This window comes from Acinonyx jubatus, chromosome F2, assembly GCF_027475565.1.
Source record: "Acinonyx jubatus isolate Ajub_Pintada_27869175 chromosome F2, VMU_Ajub_asm_v1.0, whole genome shotgun sequence".
Lineage (NCBI taxonomy): Eukaryota > Metazoa > Chordata > Mammalia > Carnivora > Felidae > Acinonyx > Acinonyx jubatus.
The window spans coordinates 37,761,294-37,779,070 of NC_069394.1; the positions used below are offsets into that span (position 1 = coordinate 37,761,294).

The 17,777-nt window shown below is 34.1% G+C and overlaps 1 protein-coding gene across 12 annotated transcripts in view; it reads right to left on the minus strand.

Annotated features, from left to right (window-relative positions):
• VPS13B (vacuolar protein sorting 13 homolog B) overlaps nt 1-17,777 on the minus strand; it is a 794,855-nt gene that overhangs the window by 676,337 nt on the left and 100,741 nt on the right. For all 12 annotated transcript variants that reach the window (XR_008292721.1, XM_053208413.1, XM_053208414.1 and 9 more), the window contains exons 10-15: nt 17,200-17,322; nt 16,557-16,694; nt 15,541-15,628; nt 8,725-8,916; nt 4,201-4,370; nt 1,012-1,206 (exon numbers count right to left, since the gene is read on the minus strand). Coding sequence is in view for 11 of the 12 variants with exons in the window: in XM_053208413.1 (XP_053064388.1) it covers nt 1,012-1,206; nt 4,201-4,370; nt 8,725-8,916; nt 15,541-15,628; nt 16,557-16,694; nt 17,200-17,322 (906 nt within the window). In the remaining variant the exon portion in view is untranslated. The remainder of the gene's footprint in view (nt 1-1,011; nt 1,207-4,200; nt 4,371-8,724; nt 8,917-15,540; nt 15,629-16,556; nt 16,695-17,199; nt 17,323-17,777) is intronic.

Sequence of the window (17,777 nt, forward strand, 5' to 3'; positions counted from 1 at the left end):
TAAATATGTAAATATTTTAAAACTTTGAAACATGGAACAATAAAGCATAAACCAATAAAATCAGGAATATGCTTTTGGAGTTCTCTAATTTTGGAGTCCTTTACATGAAATTTAGTGCATCTAGTACTTCTGCTTGAATTCAAGTTTGTATAGTTTGCTTTCGTCCATAAAAGAATTTGATTAGATATATGTTGTCTCTACTTAAACTATACATCTGTGTTTGCTTAGCAAAACTACTTATTACTCAACATTTGGGTTTATTTATGTACCTATACTGGAATGCATTATTTATGCATTATGCCTCCCAATAATTTCTGTAACTTGATTTAAAGCATTAAGGATTCTCCTTTTGTGTCAAGAAATTAACATCAATTCAATAAGAGGAAAGTAACTAAAAAAAACAAATGTGCTAACCCTTTATAAAGCATTATCTCACATAAATGCTCCCCTCAAAGAAATCAAAAGTTTTTTAAAACATACCTATAAAATGGGGTGCCTGGGTGGCTCAGTTGGTTAAGCATCCGGCTCAGGTTGTGATCTCACAGTTTGTGAGTTCAAGACTCAAGTCAGGCTCTGTGCTGACAGCTCAGAGCCTGGAGCCTGCTTCAGATTCCGTGTCTCCTCTCTCTGCCCCTCCCCTACTTGTGTTCTGTCTCTCTCTCAAAACAAATAAATAAATATAAAAAAAATTAAAAAAAAATCCCTATAAACTAAGTGGTCCTTCACTAATAATTCACTAATAATTACCATCGGTGACATACAAAATCTTCAAAAATCATAATTAACATTATCTTATAAACATCAAGCCATTAATCCCAAATAAATGAAGAAGTAACTTCAAAAGAGGTACACTTTTATTTAATTATGTTGAATAATGAATATCTATTATATATCATTTAAATCTCATCTTATAGGATACTAACTCTGAAGTTACAACTCCAGGAAAAAAGCTATTTAATTAATTCTCTGAGAGCCAAAGAGGTACTAATAAACAAAATTCACTTTTCCTACCTTAAGGTAGCAGTGTGCATAGCAATAATGAAGCAAATTATCAGATGGCTGAGTAAGATTGCTGACCACATGCACCAACTGTTCAGCATACATTGGCACAGAATGTTCCAGATTAATTTTATCCACCAGTATCTGAATGGATGGCAAAGGCCGAAGAGACTGGAAGTTTGTAGTATTCATGACGTTACTTGAGTTCTAGAAAATAACAGAGTTCAATTTATATTCCAGGAAAACAGTGATTGGCATGCAATCCCCTCTATATAAGTCTCAGACTAGCATTTTTTGCAATGTTATCAAATCAATCTACAAAATGATGACTTTCTGTGGGACTCTTTTACCATAACCAAATATAAACATCTTCTACATATTTTTAAGTATGTCCTAGATTTCAAAAAATGTGTATTTATTGTAAAATTATTACTAACCATTTGGCTAAACTTTTTATTTTTCAATCAACTGGAAGAGTTCACTATGTGTGCTTCAGCACATTTAAAGGTATTTTCCTATGCTCAACCATTCCTAAATATTGTCCTAGGTATCTCAGAGCCAGCCACCATTTGTCTTCTTGTCCTTTATTCATATTTAGATGACTAAGAAACCAAGAAGACTACTCACACAAGAAGTAAAATTTGCAGGATGGAAAAATCCCTGATCCATATCTACTAAAAATACATGCTAAAGGCTCATAAAATCCTAAGAATTTTGCATTAGTCTTGGTACTTTCAGTGTTACAGAACCTTTCCAAGCTTCCAAATAAATGCAGGTAGGTTGCAAGATGTCCAGAGTATGAACCCCGATTAGCAAGCAACCCCTTCGGGTCTTAGAAATAACTTAGTCCCCTAAAATGCCATACTGTCATTCTCAAAGAGGTACAGTATGACCTTCCATCCAGACGTACATGAAAATACGTGTGACAAGAGTGGCTTCACAGTTTTGCCTGTCTTTCATTGTCACAATAATTGGGGAGCAATACTAGGATTTAGCAGGCACTGGCTAAAGATGGTAAATGCTAATGCAATACTTATCAACTCCAAAAAGCCAACAGTGCCATTACTCACAAACACTGTTGAGTAACCATGTTGAGTGAACATGGTTGAACATGCTTTTCTATTAGTAATTTTTAAATGACACTTATTAAGAAATTACTTTTTCAAGTGATTTTATTTTGGATTACTGAGGTATAACATACGGTAGAGCATACAAACATTAAGTGAAGAGCTCAAAAAAATTTTACATCTGTAACCACCACCCATTTCAAGCATTCTAGAACGCTCTCCTATATCGCTTCCCAGGCAACATATTGGATCGCCACCAGAGGTAGCCAATACTCACTCTCATTACAATCACCACAGATTAGTTTTACCTATTCTTGAACTTTATGGAATCATACAGTACATACTTATTACTGCCTGCTTTCATTCAACATACCATCTATAAGAATTATCTATGTTGTTCTATTCTTGACGTTAACACTTATTATGAAATAACCATTTCTAAAAAGGTTTCTTGGTCTTAAGCTCTACAATTTTCCAGTATCAGATTAGCCATACTGTTTTTCCTTGGATTTGCATTTAAATGATACATCTTTTTCCATCCCATTATTCTAACTTGTGCTATAGTTTTCAGTTCCAGAATGTTTTGGTTCTTTTTTTATGGATCGAGGTCTCTTCTGAAACCTTCTACCTTTTTGTCTCTTTCTTGAACTCATTAACCATAGTTGTTTTGAAGTTCATGTCTAATATTAATACACTTTTTCTCCATTGACATTTTCCCCAGTCTCTTTACCCAGCAATACAACTGCCAGTGGATGACAGGGCACAGATACACAAAATGAAACTACTGTATAATAGGCAACTGACTTCCTGTCATACTTCCACAAATTCTTCTCAAAGTTAGGATACTTTTTCCTTCTATCATTATCATTATGTAGATATCAAAAGAAATATAGCCAAAAGAATAAAAATAACAAATAACAGCTTATTATGTATATGGCAAATGCAGAAAGCAATACATTGTGTATGGCCTAAAACAAATACTAATCATCCAGGAAGTCCTCATTGACAACAACAACAGTAATTACTATTGTGTTCTTAATATGTGCAAAATCATTCATGTGCATTATCTCATTTATTATTAAAAATAATTCTAAGAGCTAGATACTGTAAGGGAATACCTCTGTGCCACCCTGACAATCTTCCACAAATCTATGTAGACCACACAAAGGCAAGATGCAACCACAGCAGACCTAAGCCTTGGTAGAACATCCCATGACTCTCAGACCATGAGAAGATAGGTGGTCTTGCAAAGAATTTTTTTATTTTTTCTAATGTTTATTCAATTTTGAGAGAGACAGACCATGAGCAGGGGAGGGGCAGAGAAAGACAGACACAGAATCTGAAGCAGGCTCCAGGCTCTGAACTGTTAGCATAGCCCGATGCGAGGCTCGAGCCCACGGACTGTGAGATCATGACCTGAACCACAGTTGGGACACCCAATCAACTGGTCCAGTCTTGCAAAGATCTTCTAAAAAACCACTTCTCACCTTCTTCTCTTGAGGGAGACTGCTAGTAGCATCCCTCATTCAGGTGAGACACAGAGTTTCCACTTACCCCTCTCAGGGTACAGCTGTAGCTACACAACTGCTTAGATGAAGTGTGGAATTGAACTCTTGACAACAGGGTACCCTACCATGTGTGCTGCATGTTATTTTGGCCCTCTGGTTTCAAGGTCATCCTGAAAGGGACACGGCAAGCTGACACCATTAATGATTTGTTTTTGCTGTCTATATGTAAGTAATAAACCATTTGAATCTACCTAGGCTTGTTGCTTCTTTACTAGCTAACTGAATCTGTCAGCCCACCTGAAAAATGGTTTTTTTGTTGTTTTTCAGAAATAAGTTTAGAAATAAAAGCAAGGTGTCATAGTTTGTATGTGGACTGACCTCTAGACCCATGCTCTTCAACATTTCTTTATACAGCCTTAGCTTGAGATTTAAAAATATGCATATACACATGCATATACACATACACACACACAACTTTCTAAGAATTAACATAGTTACATTGCTTTAACATCACCATGGATAAGTATATAAGCACATATTCTTTTACTCAATCACCTTCCTTACAATAGCATAGGACCTACAAATATGCATATATGAGGAAAAAAGTAGTAAACTCCAAAATATACCTTTTCTCCCATAATGACAGGCAACAAATGATCCAACAAGTTGAATTCAGCCATGAAAATAGTACAGGTACATTTGAGGAGAGTAATACTTGTATGTCGGGTAGGAATATATTCCTCCAAAGATGCCACTTCTTCAGGATTCAGTGTGGTTTCATTTTCATCCTTAATATCTAAAATGAAATAATACAAATATAATAAAAAATTGTTTTAAATAATTTTTTTAAATGATTAATTAACTGGTTCCCAAATTTTAAGGTCAAATTGTATTTTTCTTTTCAACAATGAAACAGTTGAAAAATAATATTAACTTTAACAAATACAAGTTACATTACTATAGAATATAAATTTATGTCTTTACTATATAAAAATTTACATATTTTAAGATATTTTTAATATTTTAAAGAAATTTTTAATCTCTTTTGCTAAAAGAATAACAGCTTCTGTTCGTTAAAACACCATTAAGATAATGCAAAAGCAAGTCACAAACAGGGAGAAGATATTTGCTGTAGATAGATAGATAGACTCAGAGCATACTAAAAACTGTTTAACGCAAAACCACATAAACATCATTAATGAACAATTCAATAGAAAAATAGGTGAAAAAAGCATCTGAACAAGCAAAAGATAATATATCCAAATGGACAAAAATTCTATCAAAAGCTAGATAATATCATCAATTATCAGATAAATGCAAATGTAATAGCATTGCAGACCCATTAGAATGGTTAAAATGAAAAAGACTACTACTAAGTGCTGGCAAGCATGCAGCAAACTTTTTACATAGCCACATAGCAAATATTTTATGTTTGTGGGCCATATAGTGTGTCACAACTACTCAACTCTGCCACCGTAGCACAAAAGCAGCCACAGACAATACAGAACTGAATGAGCATGATTATGTCTTAATAAAACTTTACCTATAGAAACTGAATATTAAATTTCACATAGAGTTCATGCGTCATAAAGTGTAATTCTTTTTTTTTTCCAACCATTTAAAACACAAAATCCATTATCAGCTCATCTGTTGCACAAAAAGAGGCAGTAAGTCATAGTTTGCCAGCCTCCAATCAAGAGCAATTAAAACTCTTCAAACCGCTGATAAGAGCATAAAGTGGTTTAACCACTTAGGAAAACAGTTTGGAATTATCTTCTAAAAGTGAACATATGCAATCCTTTTACCTAAGTGATTCCACTCTTCCATGCCCAAAAGTACACATTTACCAAAAGGCATGTACTAGAATGTTTGTGGCATCACTATCATAATAACCAAAAACTAGTAACTACTCACCAACATAATGGATAATTAAGTTATAGTATATTCATATAAAGGGATACTATGTAACAATGAAATGAATCTCATAATTTAAGCTCAAGCCAGTGACAAAAGATACATACTGTGTGATTCCATTTACATGAATTATAAAATAAGCAAAATAACTAAATCCATGTTAGAAGTAAGGAGAATGGTTTCCCTTGAGGTCAGAGGAGTAACCAGAGGAGAGCACAAAGGGGACTTCTGAAGTGCTGCTAAATCACCATTTCTTGAACAGTTACACAAATGTGGTTAAGTCTGCAAAATTCACAGAACTATACCCCTACACATTAATAGTTTAAAAATGGAGAATTAAGTACTTAAGATTAAATACATATGCACTCATATCAAGTAGCTCTTACTTTGCACAGTTCTGATATGTATGAATGAATTTGTTATCTTGTTTTAGTTAAAAATGCCAGTTCCCCCCCTCAAAAATTAGTTCAAGTATCAGTTACCACAGTATAACAACTACTTAAAGTACAAGACTTACTACTAGTTCTTCTTTCCATAAATCATAACATAAAGAAAAAATGTGCATCATGATCAGTGATCAATCATGTCACTTCTTTCAAAGTCTGTCAGGTTTGGTTACTGGTATCTCATACCTGTTATTTAACTATGTATAGACAGCAAAGCATGTAGTTGTATTGCCTCCTTGTTTACCAGTGATAAACCTATGTGACATTTTGCAAAAATGTATAATTTAAACAGAACTGCCAATCAAAGATGAAAGTGCAGCAAAGAAACATACTGGTAACATACAAGGAGTTAGGGAAGAAACAGGTGACTGTGGGAATATCAACAGCATATCATTGGAAAGACTCTTGCTATGTAGCTAGGGGAACTTAGTGAAGAAAAACTGATGTTGATGAAGAAAGTGGTTGTGATAAAAAGAATGAAGGTATCTGAAGATGTCCCAGAAGATACCCCAAACAAAACACTTCCCATTAAACGAACTCTCAGAGGTGTTCACAACATTGAAAGTGTACAGGAATCTAATCCAAACTTGGAAGTGTAACAATTTGCTAAAATACAGGAAAGATGATTACTCTATACTCTAAATTCTATGACAAGACAAGCACCATTTAAACTACTCTTTTTTTTTTTTTTACAAAGAAATAAAACTCTTTCTTACTATTCTCTTACTATTCTCTTTCCATTTTTTTCATTTCTATACATTTATACCAATAGTAAGAGAGGTTTTCGTGTTTTGACAGAAATATCCAAAAGTGTGAAACAATTTCAATTTGTGCATACACACACACACAATCATGTTTTTGAGATGATAAACGGCTTCAGATAAAAATTCTTGTTATATATACGTGTGTATGTGTATGTGTGTAGGGCATAATTCCACTGTAGAAGAAACTGCTAATTACAACCTTTCTTTTAGCAACAAAACCCTCTGAACTTTAGTATTGAAACTCCCAGAAACTATACTTTCCAGCCTCCCCTGCTGTTAGCTTATAGGGACATGTTACTAAGTTTTGGTCAATGGGTGACAGAGCCATATTATGAAATGAAACTACATACCTACCATTTTCTCTTGTTCCCCCTTTCCTGTTGATTCAAATTCAATATTGTAATGGTGGGCCAACACTTACCATATAGAGGAGACGTGTCTCAGAGAATGGTAGAAAAACAAGACAGAAGGAATTCTGGGTCTAAGACAACCTCCTGGAACAGTTACCCTAATCCACTAGAGCACCTACCAGCTTGGACTTATACATGAGAAAAACAAATTATGTACTAATTTTTATGCAAACCTAAGTTTTCATTTCTCTGGGATAAATGCCCAAGAGTACAGCTGCTAGGCTATACGGTAGCTGCATGTTTAGGTTTTAAAAGAAACTGCCAAACTGTTTTTAGAAGTGGTTCTATATTATAAATTCCCATCAGGGATGAATGAGTGATCCAGTTTCTTCACATTCTCCCTGACATCTCCCAGTACTATCACTGTTTTTTATTTTAGCCATTCTATACATACTATCCTAACACTTCTAAGAGTGCCTGTAATGGAGTAGGCATTCAAGCAAGGTGCAAGAAATGAATGCATAAACATGTCAAGCACTTAACTATGCACTAGGCACTGTGTCATATGCTATTACATGCACTAAACTTTAAAAGTTGGTCCTATTAGTGTAACATTAAGAATAACAGTAAATTGCAATGACAAAAGTCAAATAAAGAAGTTCGAACAACAGCAAAAGTTTATTTCTTTAACACAACAATCTGAGTCTAAGGGACCAAGAGTTGACATAGTGATACTATGCTACCAAAGACCTAGGTTGATCCCACCTTGTTCTGTCATCCCAGAATGCAGCTTTCATCTCAGGGTCTAAGCTAGCAGCTCCAGCTCCTGCCATTTTAATTTTTTCCAGCCAGAAGGAAGGGGTAAAGGAAAAAAGGCAGGCTTGCACTTTTCCTTTTAAAGTCATGGCCCAAAAACTCACATAAACTTCTGCTCCTATCCTGGTAGCCAGAACCTTGAGGCATAGGACTATACTTGGGATATATGCATATATCATCTTTATTCTTATCATAAAAATTTCTATCACAGAAACTTCTTTTACCATAAAATAAGAGGATAATGGATATTGGGGAAACAATTTAACCATCTCTGTCACAATAATTAAACTCATTAGAAAGACAGAGAAATGGAAAAATCAGTAATGTTCCTTAAATTCCCTAAGGTAAGAAGGAGTCAGAATTCAAACCATAGTCTAACCCCACAAAGGTCCTTTACTATGCTATTATGTCCTACTCTCGAGTGCTGTATTTTAGGAAACTATGATACCTTCATGCCATGCAGAAGAAATTAGGTGTACAGCAAATTCTTTTTTACCAGTAAGACCTCAGTCTCCTTAAATGCTAAATTTGTACATTTAGAGTCCATCTTCATGTCTGTTCCTTAGAATCCAATTAAGGGAAGAAAATTATATTTCAGGAATATATACTGGAAAGAGTACCAAAAAGGTGTGGCAATGAAATACTGACAAATACTGGCAAATAAAGTACTTATACGATTTCCAAATCCTGACCTCTCCCATAACTTCTACACACATGTATATTCTTTAAATTAACTAAATCCATGAAAATCAAATAGGCAAACTACCTAAAAAGTGTAATTTAGCAAAAATAGAACAAATTGGATTATAAAATCATTCAAACCAACTACCAGGAGATTTAAAATTAAGCCAAAAACCAACCTGGTTTTAGTCCACTGTACGGTTCATATTCATGTTCCAATGCACAAACAATCATTTTCAAAATTCGATGCACTGCACTGCTATCCAAACGAAAGTCTAAAGGACCTATAACAAGGCTTTTGGTAGACTTCTCCTGAACTACTCCCATATCTTCACTTTTCCCTGAAGAAAAGTCTTGTTGATTTGCAGAACCTATAAAAAGCCAAATCTTACATCAATATTTTAAGCAATCAGATATACCAATTTAAATATTACTCTTTTCTTATCTTTTTAGCTTATAGCTTAATGCCTTAAAACCAATTCTTCATTGGCTGAATACATGGAACACTGACCATATATATTTTTCTCCATACCGATGGGACAGTATTACCATCAAAAAAAAATTGATTCAGATAAAAACTATCCCTGTAATCTATTTAATATTACAAGAAGTGCTATAAAACTAGAACAATCATTCTTAGAAAACTATTCTCTAAAATCGAACTGGCTAATATCCAATAATTCTATACACAATACTATTACGTTGACTGGAAAACATGAGCGGAGGAAGTTGCATTTTACTCTTTTGGAAGTTTCACGAAAAATAGATTGTTTACAATTACATGTTCACAAGGTACTGTGAGAGTTGTATAGTTGACCATGGAAGTGAACTAGAGGTACTACCTGCTTTAAACTTTTTCCAGAATAAAATTATTATGGCCATGATTCATAGTGCAGAACCCAAGTTCTTCAATCCCTTATCTCCCCATATATTGAGGAGGAACCAGAGGCTATCTTCTAAGAAAAATCTTGGCTCTACCTACAAGTATTTCTCCTTAACATGCACACTCCTTATACTAGAGATTCAGTTTTAATACATAAACCATCTGTTATAAGTGACAACATATGGTAATTTATAAATCATTTTTTATTTTTTTTAATGTTTTATTTCTGAGAGAGCAAGAGAGAGAAAGAGCACAAGCGGGGGACGGGCAAAGAGAGAAGGAGATACAGAATCCAAAGGAGCCTCCAGGCTCTGAGCTGTGATGCTGACACAGACCCTGATGCAGGGCTCCAACCCACAAGCCGTGAGATCACGACCTGAGCCAAAGCCAGACGCTTAACCACCAGCCACCCAGTAATTTATAATTCTTAAGCCATTCTTAGTTTATTCAAACAAAAATAGGAAAGTAAGGCTTCCCAGCACTAATACCTTTAGAATCTAGAAAGGCCCTATTAAACACAAAAGTTATGTATCTACACCTTCCAATAACTTTTTCAAGAATGCATTTCTGTAATTTTAAACAAAGGAGTTCAGTTCAATCTTTAGTCTCAGTGCCACAGACAAAAAAGAAAAAATTAATTATTCATATATTAAGGTGGACCACACACAGACTTAACTAAAATCAAATAAAACATACAAAGTTAATCTTATACATGATACGCATATAATATATATATATATATACATAATAAAAATATAAATGCATATAGACAAATAATACTGAGTCACATTAGAAATTAGGTAGAAGGGCACCAGGATGGCTCAATCAGTTGAACATCCAACTTCAGCTAAGATCATGATCTCACACATTAATGGATTCAAGCCCCACATCAGGCTTTGCGCTGACAGCTCAGAGCCTGTTTCAGATTCTGTCTCTCTCTCTGCTCCTCCCCCATTAGCACTCTCAAAGTTAAATATTAAACATTTCTCTCAAAAATAAACATTAAAAAAAATTTTTTTAATTAGGAATAAATAACATGCCATTCACGTAAAGAATCACTGCCTTCCAGAGCTAAGCCAGGCAAACCTGTTAGGAAGGGTAACTTGAAGACAACAAAAAAAATTTTGGTTATAAATCACAATATACAAAATCACAGAAAATGTTCGGCATTGAGTTCCATAAGGGCTATCAGGCTTCCTAAATGAACTTAATATTATCAGAAGACCCTTTTTTTAGTCATCAAATTGTCTCTAAAGTAATAGAAGCCCATAAGCATCTTTTTTCCAGGTAATACAACTTGATTCCAAGGCAGTTTAAATTTAGATGCCAGTGGCTTGTCTGAAATGTAAAACTGCAACAGGCTTTTTGCTAAATCTTTTCAGCAAGGTATTTACTGAACCCACACTCAATACGTTTGGGTCAATCCAGCCCCCTGAATGTTTGGCTACTCTTATTAAGAGTCAACACAACATCCACGTAGCCCAATGAAAAGAAAGGATTTACCAGTCTCCCTGGGACAGCTAGAAGCAACAGCATCTACACTGCCCCTATCTTCCTATATTTACTTTTATACCTACTGATAGAAAACCATTCTTCTTCCTATTCTGCAATCTATCAAAACAACTCCACCAAGCATTTGTACTGTCAATGTACACATATTGTCCTCTTTCACTAGAGATTCACCTCCTTTCTTCACTCACTGCTTCTCATTTAAGTTTGCTTGTAACTTCTACCTTAGGAGTCTTTTTTTTCTTTAAGGAAAAAAGAGTCTGTTTTAGCTCTACTCAATGAGGTAGAAAATTAATCCCTACCCAAAATAATGCAGGAATCAAGAATCCTTCTATTCCAGCATTCCTTTCAATTAATACCAACACTGTCCCAAGACATCCAGATTCAAATAGGCAATGAACCATGATGCCTCTCTCTCATCCTTTCCCTCAATCCAGTAACGGAAGTATTTCAATTTTATAGTTCTCTAAAATTTTCCTTTTGTAGGTTACGTTTTCATCTATCTTTTATTTTAGGTCCATAAAAACATGTGCAATAACTTCCTAAGTTAAAAAAAAAAAACTAGAAAGGCACTAGTCATAGTAACAAATATTCAAACAGTTATATGAAGAAATATTTCAATTTAGTTTACAAAACACTGAGTGCTTTCAGGCAGCATAACAAAAAACTGTCAGAAGATGCTTATCAGTATCAAGCAGTAGCACAGGAAACTTATTAACTGAATTTTTATTTATATGCCATTTCATAATGTGGGTAAAGTACTAACTGCTACATCATTTATCACAACAAAAATAAATGTAAGTTTTTTGGTACTGCATACTAGTTTCTTGCATTAATTAGAATACTGTCATGAATTTAAACACACCAATCAAACCTAGCTTCAAAATTTCAGAATTCACTACAAACGTTGTGAAATTATTGGTTTAATATGTATTTAGATACTTAGATTAAATTTAGGGTACTTTTTTGATAATTTGGACTATACAAACAAATAAATGTCAACTGACACCAAACCAAGCATTTTAGATAAAATATTTCTTTAAACTGTTTAATATTAACCTCTTGTGAGAATTCAAAATACTTTTCTTAGGTTCACTCTACAAATTTCTTGCTTCAAGTAATCAAAGAAAAAAGAAAATCTGAACACAGTAGTTATGAATGCAGGCTGTACAGTCTGACTGGCTGGGTTCAAATCCCACAGAATAGGTGTATAATCTTGACCAAGTTACTTAACTTATCTAGGACTGGCTGTTTTCATCACTTGTAAAATGAAGATAAGGTTATCTACCTTTAGGGTTATTATGAGGACTAAATAAGTTAATACATGTGAAACACTCAAAATAGCACCTTCCATTTAAAACCATTTAATAAATATTCATTACTATTATTATCACCATCATCACCACCACTGTATTATAAATGAATATAAAACCACAATGAGAAACAAACATAAACACAGTTACCTAAAAGCAGGCAAGGAATAAACAAATTATTTGAATAAATGAATACATTTTTCAAGTACATGCGACATTCACAAATTAACAGTGAAATTTTATCAAAAAACATCCCTGTTTGCGTAACTGAGAAAGTAGATGTGTAGTAGGAGACCAAAAACAAGAAGTAATTACCATAAATCTCACAACAGCAGTTTCCTCTGCTGAGGCAGGGAGGAGAATGTGATTTAAAAAAAAAAAAAAAAAAAAAGAACACACAGAATGCATATTGGATACGGACACTGTCCTACTTCCTGGCTTGGTGTGGGGAATACACAGGGGTTTCCTTTATAATTCTTTGCTATTCTGTACATAAATGTATGTTTGTATGTTATGACCTAATAGTTTGTTTTTAAAAAGTTAAGGACTAAGGGATGCCCGAGTGGCTCAGGCAGTTAAGTGACCAACTCTTGATTTTGGCTCAAGTCATGATCTCACGGTTCATGAGTTTGAGCCCCACATTGGGCTCTGCGCTATCAGCACAGAGCCTGTTTCAGATTGTCTCCCTCTCTCTCTGCCTCTCCTCCATTAGCACTCTCTCTCTCTCTCTTTCTCAAAAATAAACATTAAAAAAATTTTTGTTCGGGGCGCCTGCGTGGCTCAGTCGGTTGAGCGTCTGACTTCGGCTCAGGTCATGATCTCACAGCTAGTGAGTTCAAGCCCTGCGTTGGGCTCTGTGCTGACAGCTCAGAGCCTGGAGCCTGCTTTGGATTCTGTGTCTCCCTCTCTCTCTGCCCCTAACCCACTCACATTCTGTCTCTGTCTCTCTCAAAAATAAACATTAAAAAAAATTTTTTTTTAATTTAAAAAAATTTTTGTTTTAATTAGGTATAAATAGCATGCCATTCTCATAAAAAACCACTGCCTTCCAGAGCTAAACCAGGCAAACCTCTCTCTGTCTCCCTCTCTAACCCTTCCCTGATTTCTCTCTCTCTCAAAAATAAATAAATTAAAAAGTTAAGGACTCAGATATTTATAACATTGTATATACTACTCATGGAAATGGAAAATATGAAAAGTTTAACAGTTAAAAAACTACCAGTTTCTCACACAGACCATATATAAGCACTGTAGCAAATATAAACTGTTTCCACAGTAAATGTACAAATAAAATTTTCAGTGCTCAGTTTCCTTCCTTGAAGGACAGCTACTTGATACTCCACCTAACAAGATACCTAATCCACAACACATGCATAAGACTCCATTCTAAGCCAGCAGAAACCTACCATTTTACATTTGGTAAATCCAACACTATAGCAATTTATAAAGTTCTTAGAACACAGACTTCTGAGTTGCCCTTTCCTATACACAATTGGCTATTGAACGTCTTAGCCTCAATGTCCACAGGTAACTCAAAACACATCTTTACCAAAGCACCTGGTGGCTCAGTCGATTGGGCATCCGACTTTGGCTCAGGTCATGATCTCACAGTTCCTGTGTTCAAGCCCCACGTGGGGCTTGCACTTGTCTGCACAGAGCCTGCTGCAGGTCCTCTGTCCCCCTCTCTCTGCTCCTTCCCAACATGTGCTCTCTCAAAAATAAATAAAACATTAAAAGAAAAAAACCCTTTTTTCCTACAAAAATCCTTTCTGGTTTCTATCTCCCTTAGTGGCTATCTTACCCTCCCAGATCAAAATCAGATACACAATATAAATTTATCTTTAAATAAAGCAATGCAAAGGCAGTTGAGTGAAGGTTTTATGCACAGGATTAAATCAATCTGAAACAGTGAGAAGCAGGAAGCCAGTAAAAAAGCGATTAAAATCCAAAGAAAACAGCGTAATGGATGAGAGTGGTAACAGTGGAGTTTACAAGAAGTAAATGAAGATAGATTTTTGTAGATGAATGTTGACAAAATGTGTTGATGAACTGGATGCTAGGAAAGGAAGAGTGTGTCATGAGGATCCCTAGGTTTCTGGCTTGAGGTACCAGAAGATAGAACAATGTTCCAAGATTGAAACTAAAAGAGAAGCAGTAGGTGGTCATAGGGATTTTAATAATTCCATTTGAACGTATTCACTTTTGAAGTATTTGTGAGACACATAAAGAAGTAAAAATGTCATGTATGCATTGGATATTTAATTCTAAACTGAAAGAAGTTTAAACTAAAATTACAAATATGTTCATGAACATATAGAAGGTACTTGGATCCATTGAAAAGAATAAAATAACTTCAGGAAAGAGTTTAGGGAAAAAAGTAAATCCAAGGTTTATCGATGAGAAAAACATTTAGAAATCCCTTACAAAAACAGGAAGCAGAAAATTACTGCTCTTTCCTTATGTTTCCATCTAACAAAACTTCAAGATCCTTCAAGATCAACTTCTCTGTGAAGTCTTTAACCCCACACATAAAAATAGTCACTTTCTGACCTAGACCTCTCTTAGCTCTCCATTTATACTACTGTTCTTAACGTGCTGTATACTATAATCATTTAAGTTCATAAACACCACCTATTGGTTTCTTGAGAAATGCTTTGGTCTTCTTAGCATTCACCATATCTAACTCATCACCTAACATACAGAAATCAATTATTAACATATGAAAAATTAACAAAAAAATGAACGTATTTTCGCTAAGCTTTCAATATGAAAATAGAATAAGCACAATATATTGACAAGCACATAAAATATCAGTTAAACTTTTAAAAACATCACTTGCTAATAAAAATAAAACATATAATAAAATACTATGTATCCATAGTCTCCAGAAGCATTTATTTCCACTACTCTGCTTGAAATAACAGTTTTTTAAATAACAAGATCTACATAACCTTCAAAATGTATTTAATACCCTAAAAGGAAATGTTTATGCTTTCGGACAACTTAATATAATATGAAATTTGATGTATCAAAATTTTAGTACTTGGTACATAATAGAACTAAATCTAGTTGGTTATATAAATTTAGTTGGTTATATATAAGAAAGGATTAAAAATCTAATAAGGGTCTAAGCAAATTCTAACATGATATTAAAATTAAACCATTCCCCAAAGTAACAGAAGGTAAATCTGATGTAATAGATGACAACCAGTCAAGGACCAACTGATTCTGAAGAGTCTTTTGTTTCTCTTGTTCAAAGAAAAGCAAATGTAAAGGAAAGAAACTAGTACCTTTGCCACTGATGTTCTCCATTGTATACAGGTAATCCATGTAAAAAGCCCCAAACCTTTGCATTCCAGCTATCTCAGTGTATGTCTCCTGCCAACAAAGAAAAGCAAATAGAACACACATTGTATAGAAGAGACTTTTGAGTTTAAAACCTAATAGGTCAAGAATCAGACACACATCCTTACACAGAATGTGTATCAAGTCAAAGAATTACCAAAACAACAGAGGCTAGCCAAAGGATTCACTTCTAAGAAAGGTAATGTTAACTACAACGGACCACACAAAAGGACATCCATAATTCTACTAGACATTTTGAACACTTTATCAATGTCTGGTTAATGAACACCTGTAATGGAATAGGATAGTATACCCTTGACCTTTATCAACATCACAAAACTGTCTAATAATATATATACCCTCAAATATATTTAATCCTTAAATAATCCAGTACACTTAAATGAAACTTAAATACTAAAAATATACTAAAATATGTATAATGTATGTAAGTATGCAGATTAAAATTAAATTCTTTATAAAAGTAAACATAGCAAAAAGAGTTAAAATATATTTTATTTATTCTATTATATTAACCTTCTGGTAACCTTTTTTTGAATGTTTAAATTTATTCCATAGAAGTACACGGATTTTATATGAAAAATTCAAATAACACTAAGATACATACACAGTAAAACGTGAAATTCTTCATCTCTTCCCATTTATCCCCTACACAGAGGAACTAAAATTAGAAGACAACGCTACAAGTTTCCTCCATGACTATCTTAACTTTAGAGAATGGATAAACCAACTAACTGGCTACATACTATATATAAGTAGAGATTTTGGGGCACTCTTTAAACTTCTCTAGATGTAGAAACTGGACAAAAATACTCTAAATGTGTCAATGAACAACCAGCATTTAGAAAAATTACTTGAGAAGAAAAATGGCAATCCCAACTATTCACACAAAGCATCTGCCCTAACAGAGCCTAGAAACTGGCTCAACTATATATTCTCTAACCTTATGATGGGCTGCATCCAAGATGAATTCTGCACGAGTACCATTATTTTCTGGACTTCGGTAATCAAACAATGAGTTTGTGAGGTATGTCAAACCTTTCATACTCAAATTTTCACCACAAATGAAGAAACAGGCTTCCTGAAAATAAATACAAAAATTTCTTAACAGGAGGAAAAATCATTGAACTGCTAAAGAAAATAAAACCTTGGTTTTATAATACCCATTTAGTAGTCACTACAACTTGAAGTCCTATAAAAAGGAACGTTGTCTCCATTTTTCACTGCCTATATTGGCAAAGAACATTTTAACAAACCAAAAAGGAACTCCAAGTGGCTGCCATAAACAAGAAAGAAGAAACATTTATGGATTGAAAAGTATTTGGAACTACTGTCCAGGTGTTAAGTGCTACCAACTTTCTAAATTCCCTTGAGCTCTATAATTTCTTATAGGGGAAAACAGTAAAGTTCCTCTCTTAAGCCAAAGATATATGTAGTCTAACAGGTTTTTTGGTATGGTTAAACACTTCAATAAGCACTTCATTATCCCTGTCTTCTATCCAAAAAGAAGGAGGAGGAGGAGGCGGAGGAGGAGGAGGAGGAGGAGGAGGAGGAGGAGGAGGGAGGAAAAGGAGAATCTGACTTACAGTTTCACTTCTATTCATATTCTCTTCAAAATCTTTAACACCCATAATTCCTTTAAGGCACATGGCTCTGCAACCAACAAAACCAATCTGGCAATCAAAAAAAGGCTCTCCCATCATAAGGGCCTATAAGAGAGAAGGAAACATTAGAACCAGGAATTTGAATTTCATAAAAATGTTATATATAGGCTTTTCTTGTAAAACTTCTAAATTAGGAGAAACAACTTCTTTAGGATTATGGCCTTTGCAAATTTATTCTCCTCAGATCATAACCCTATTAAATTAAGAAATATCTTACTTGTCTCTGTATCCTCAAATCTTTGTATCCTCAATGACTGGCACCTTACGAACATTAATATACACGTATATATGAGCTCACACAAGTTAAATGAAGAAAATGAAAGGATAAATTAACATTCCATATTACAATAAAATCTTTGTTAAATATTTCAACCAATACTACTGATGACTAAAATAGAATTATAAAACCATAAATGTACTTTAAACATACCACTTATGATAAAAGCTTGCATTTATTAAACATTAAAGGCCATTCAAAAAGTTTTAAAAATATATGTTCA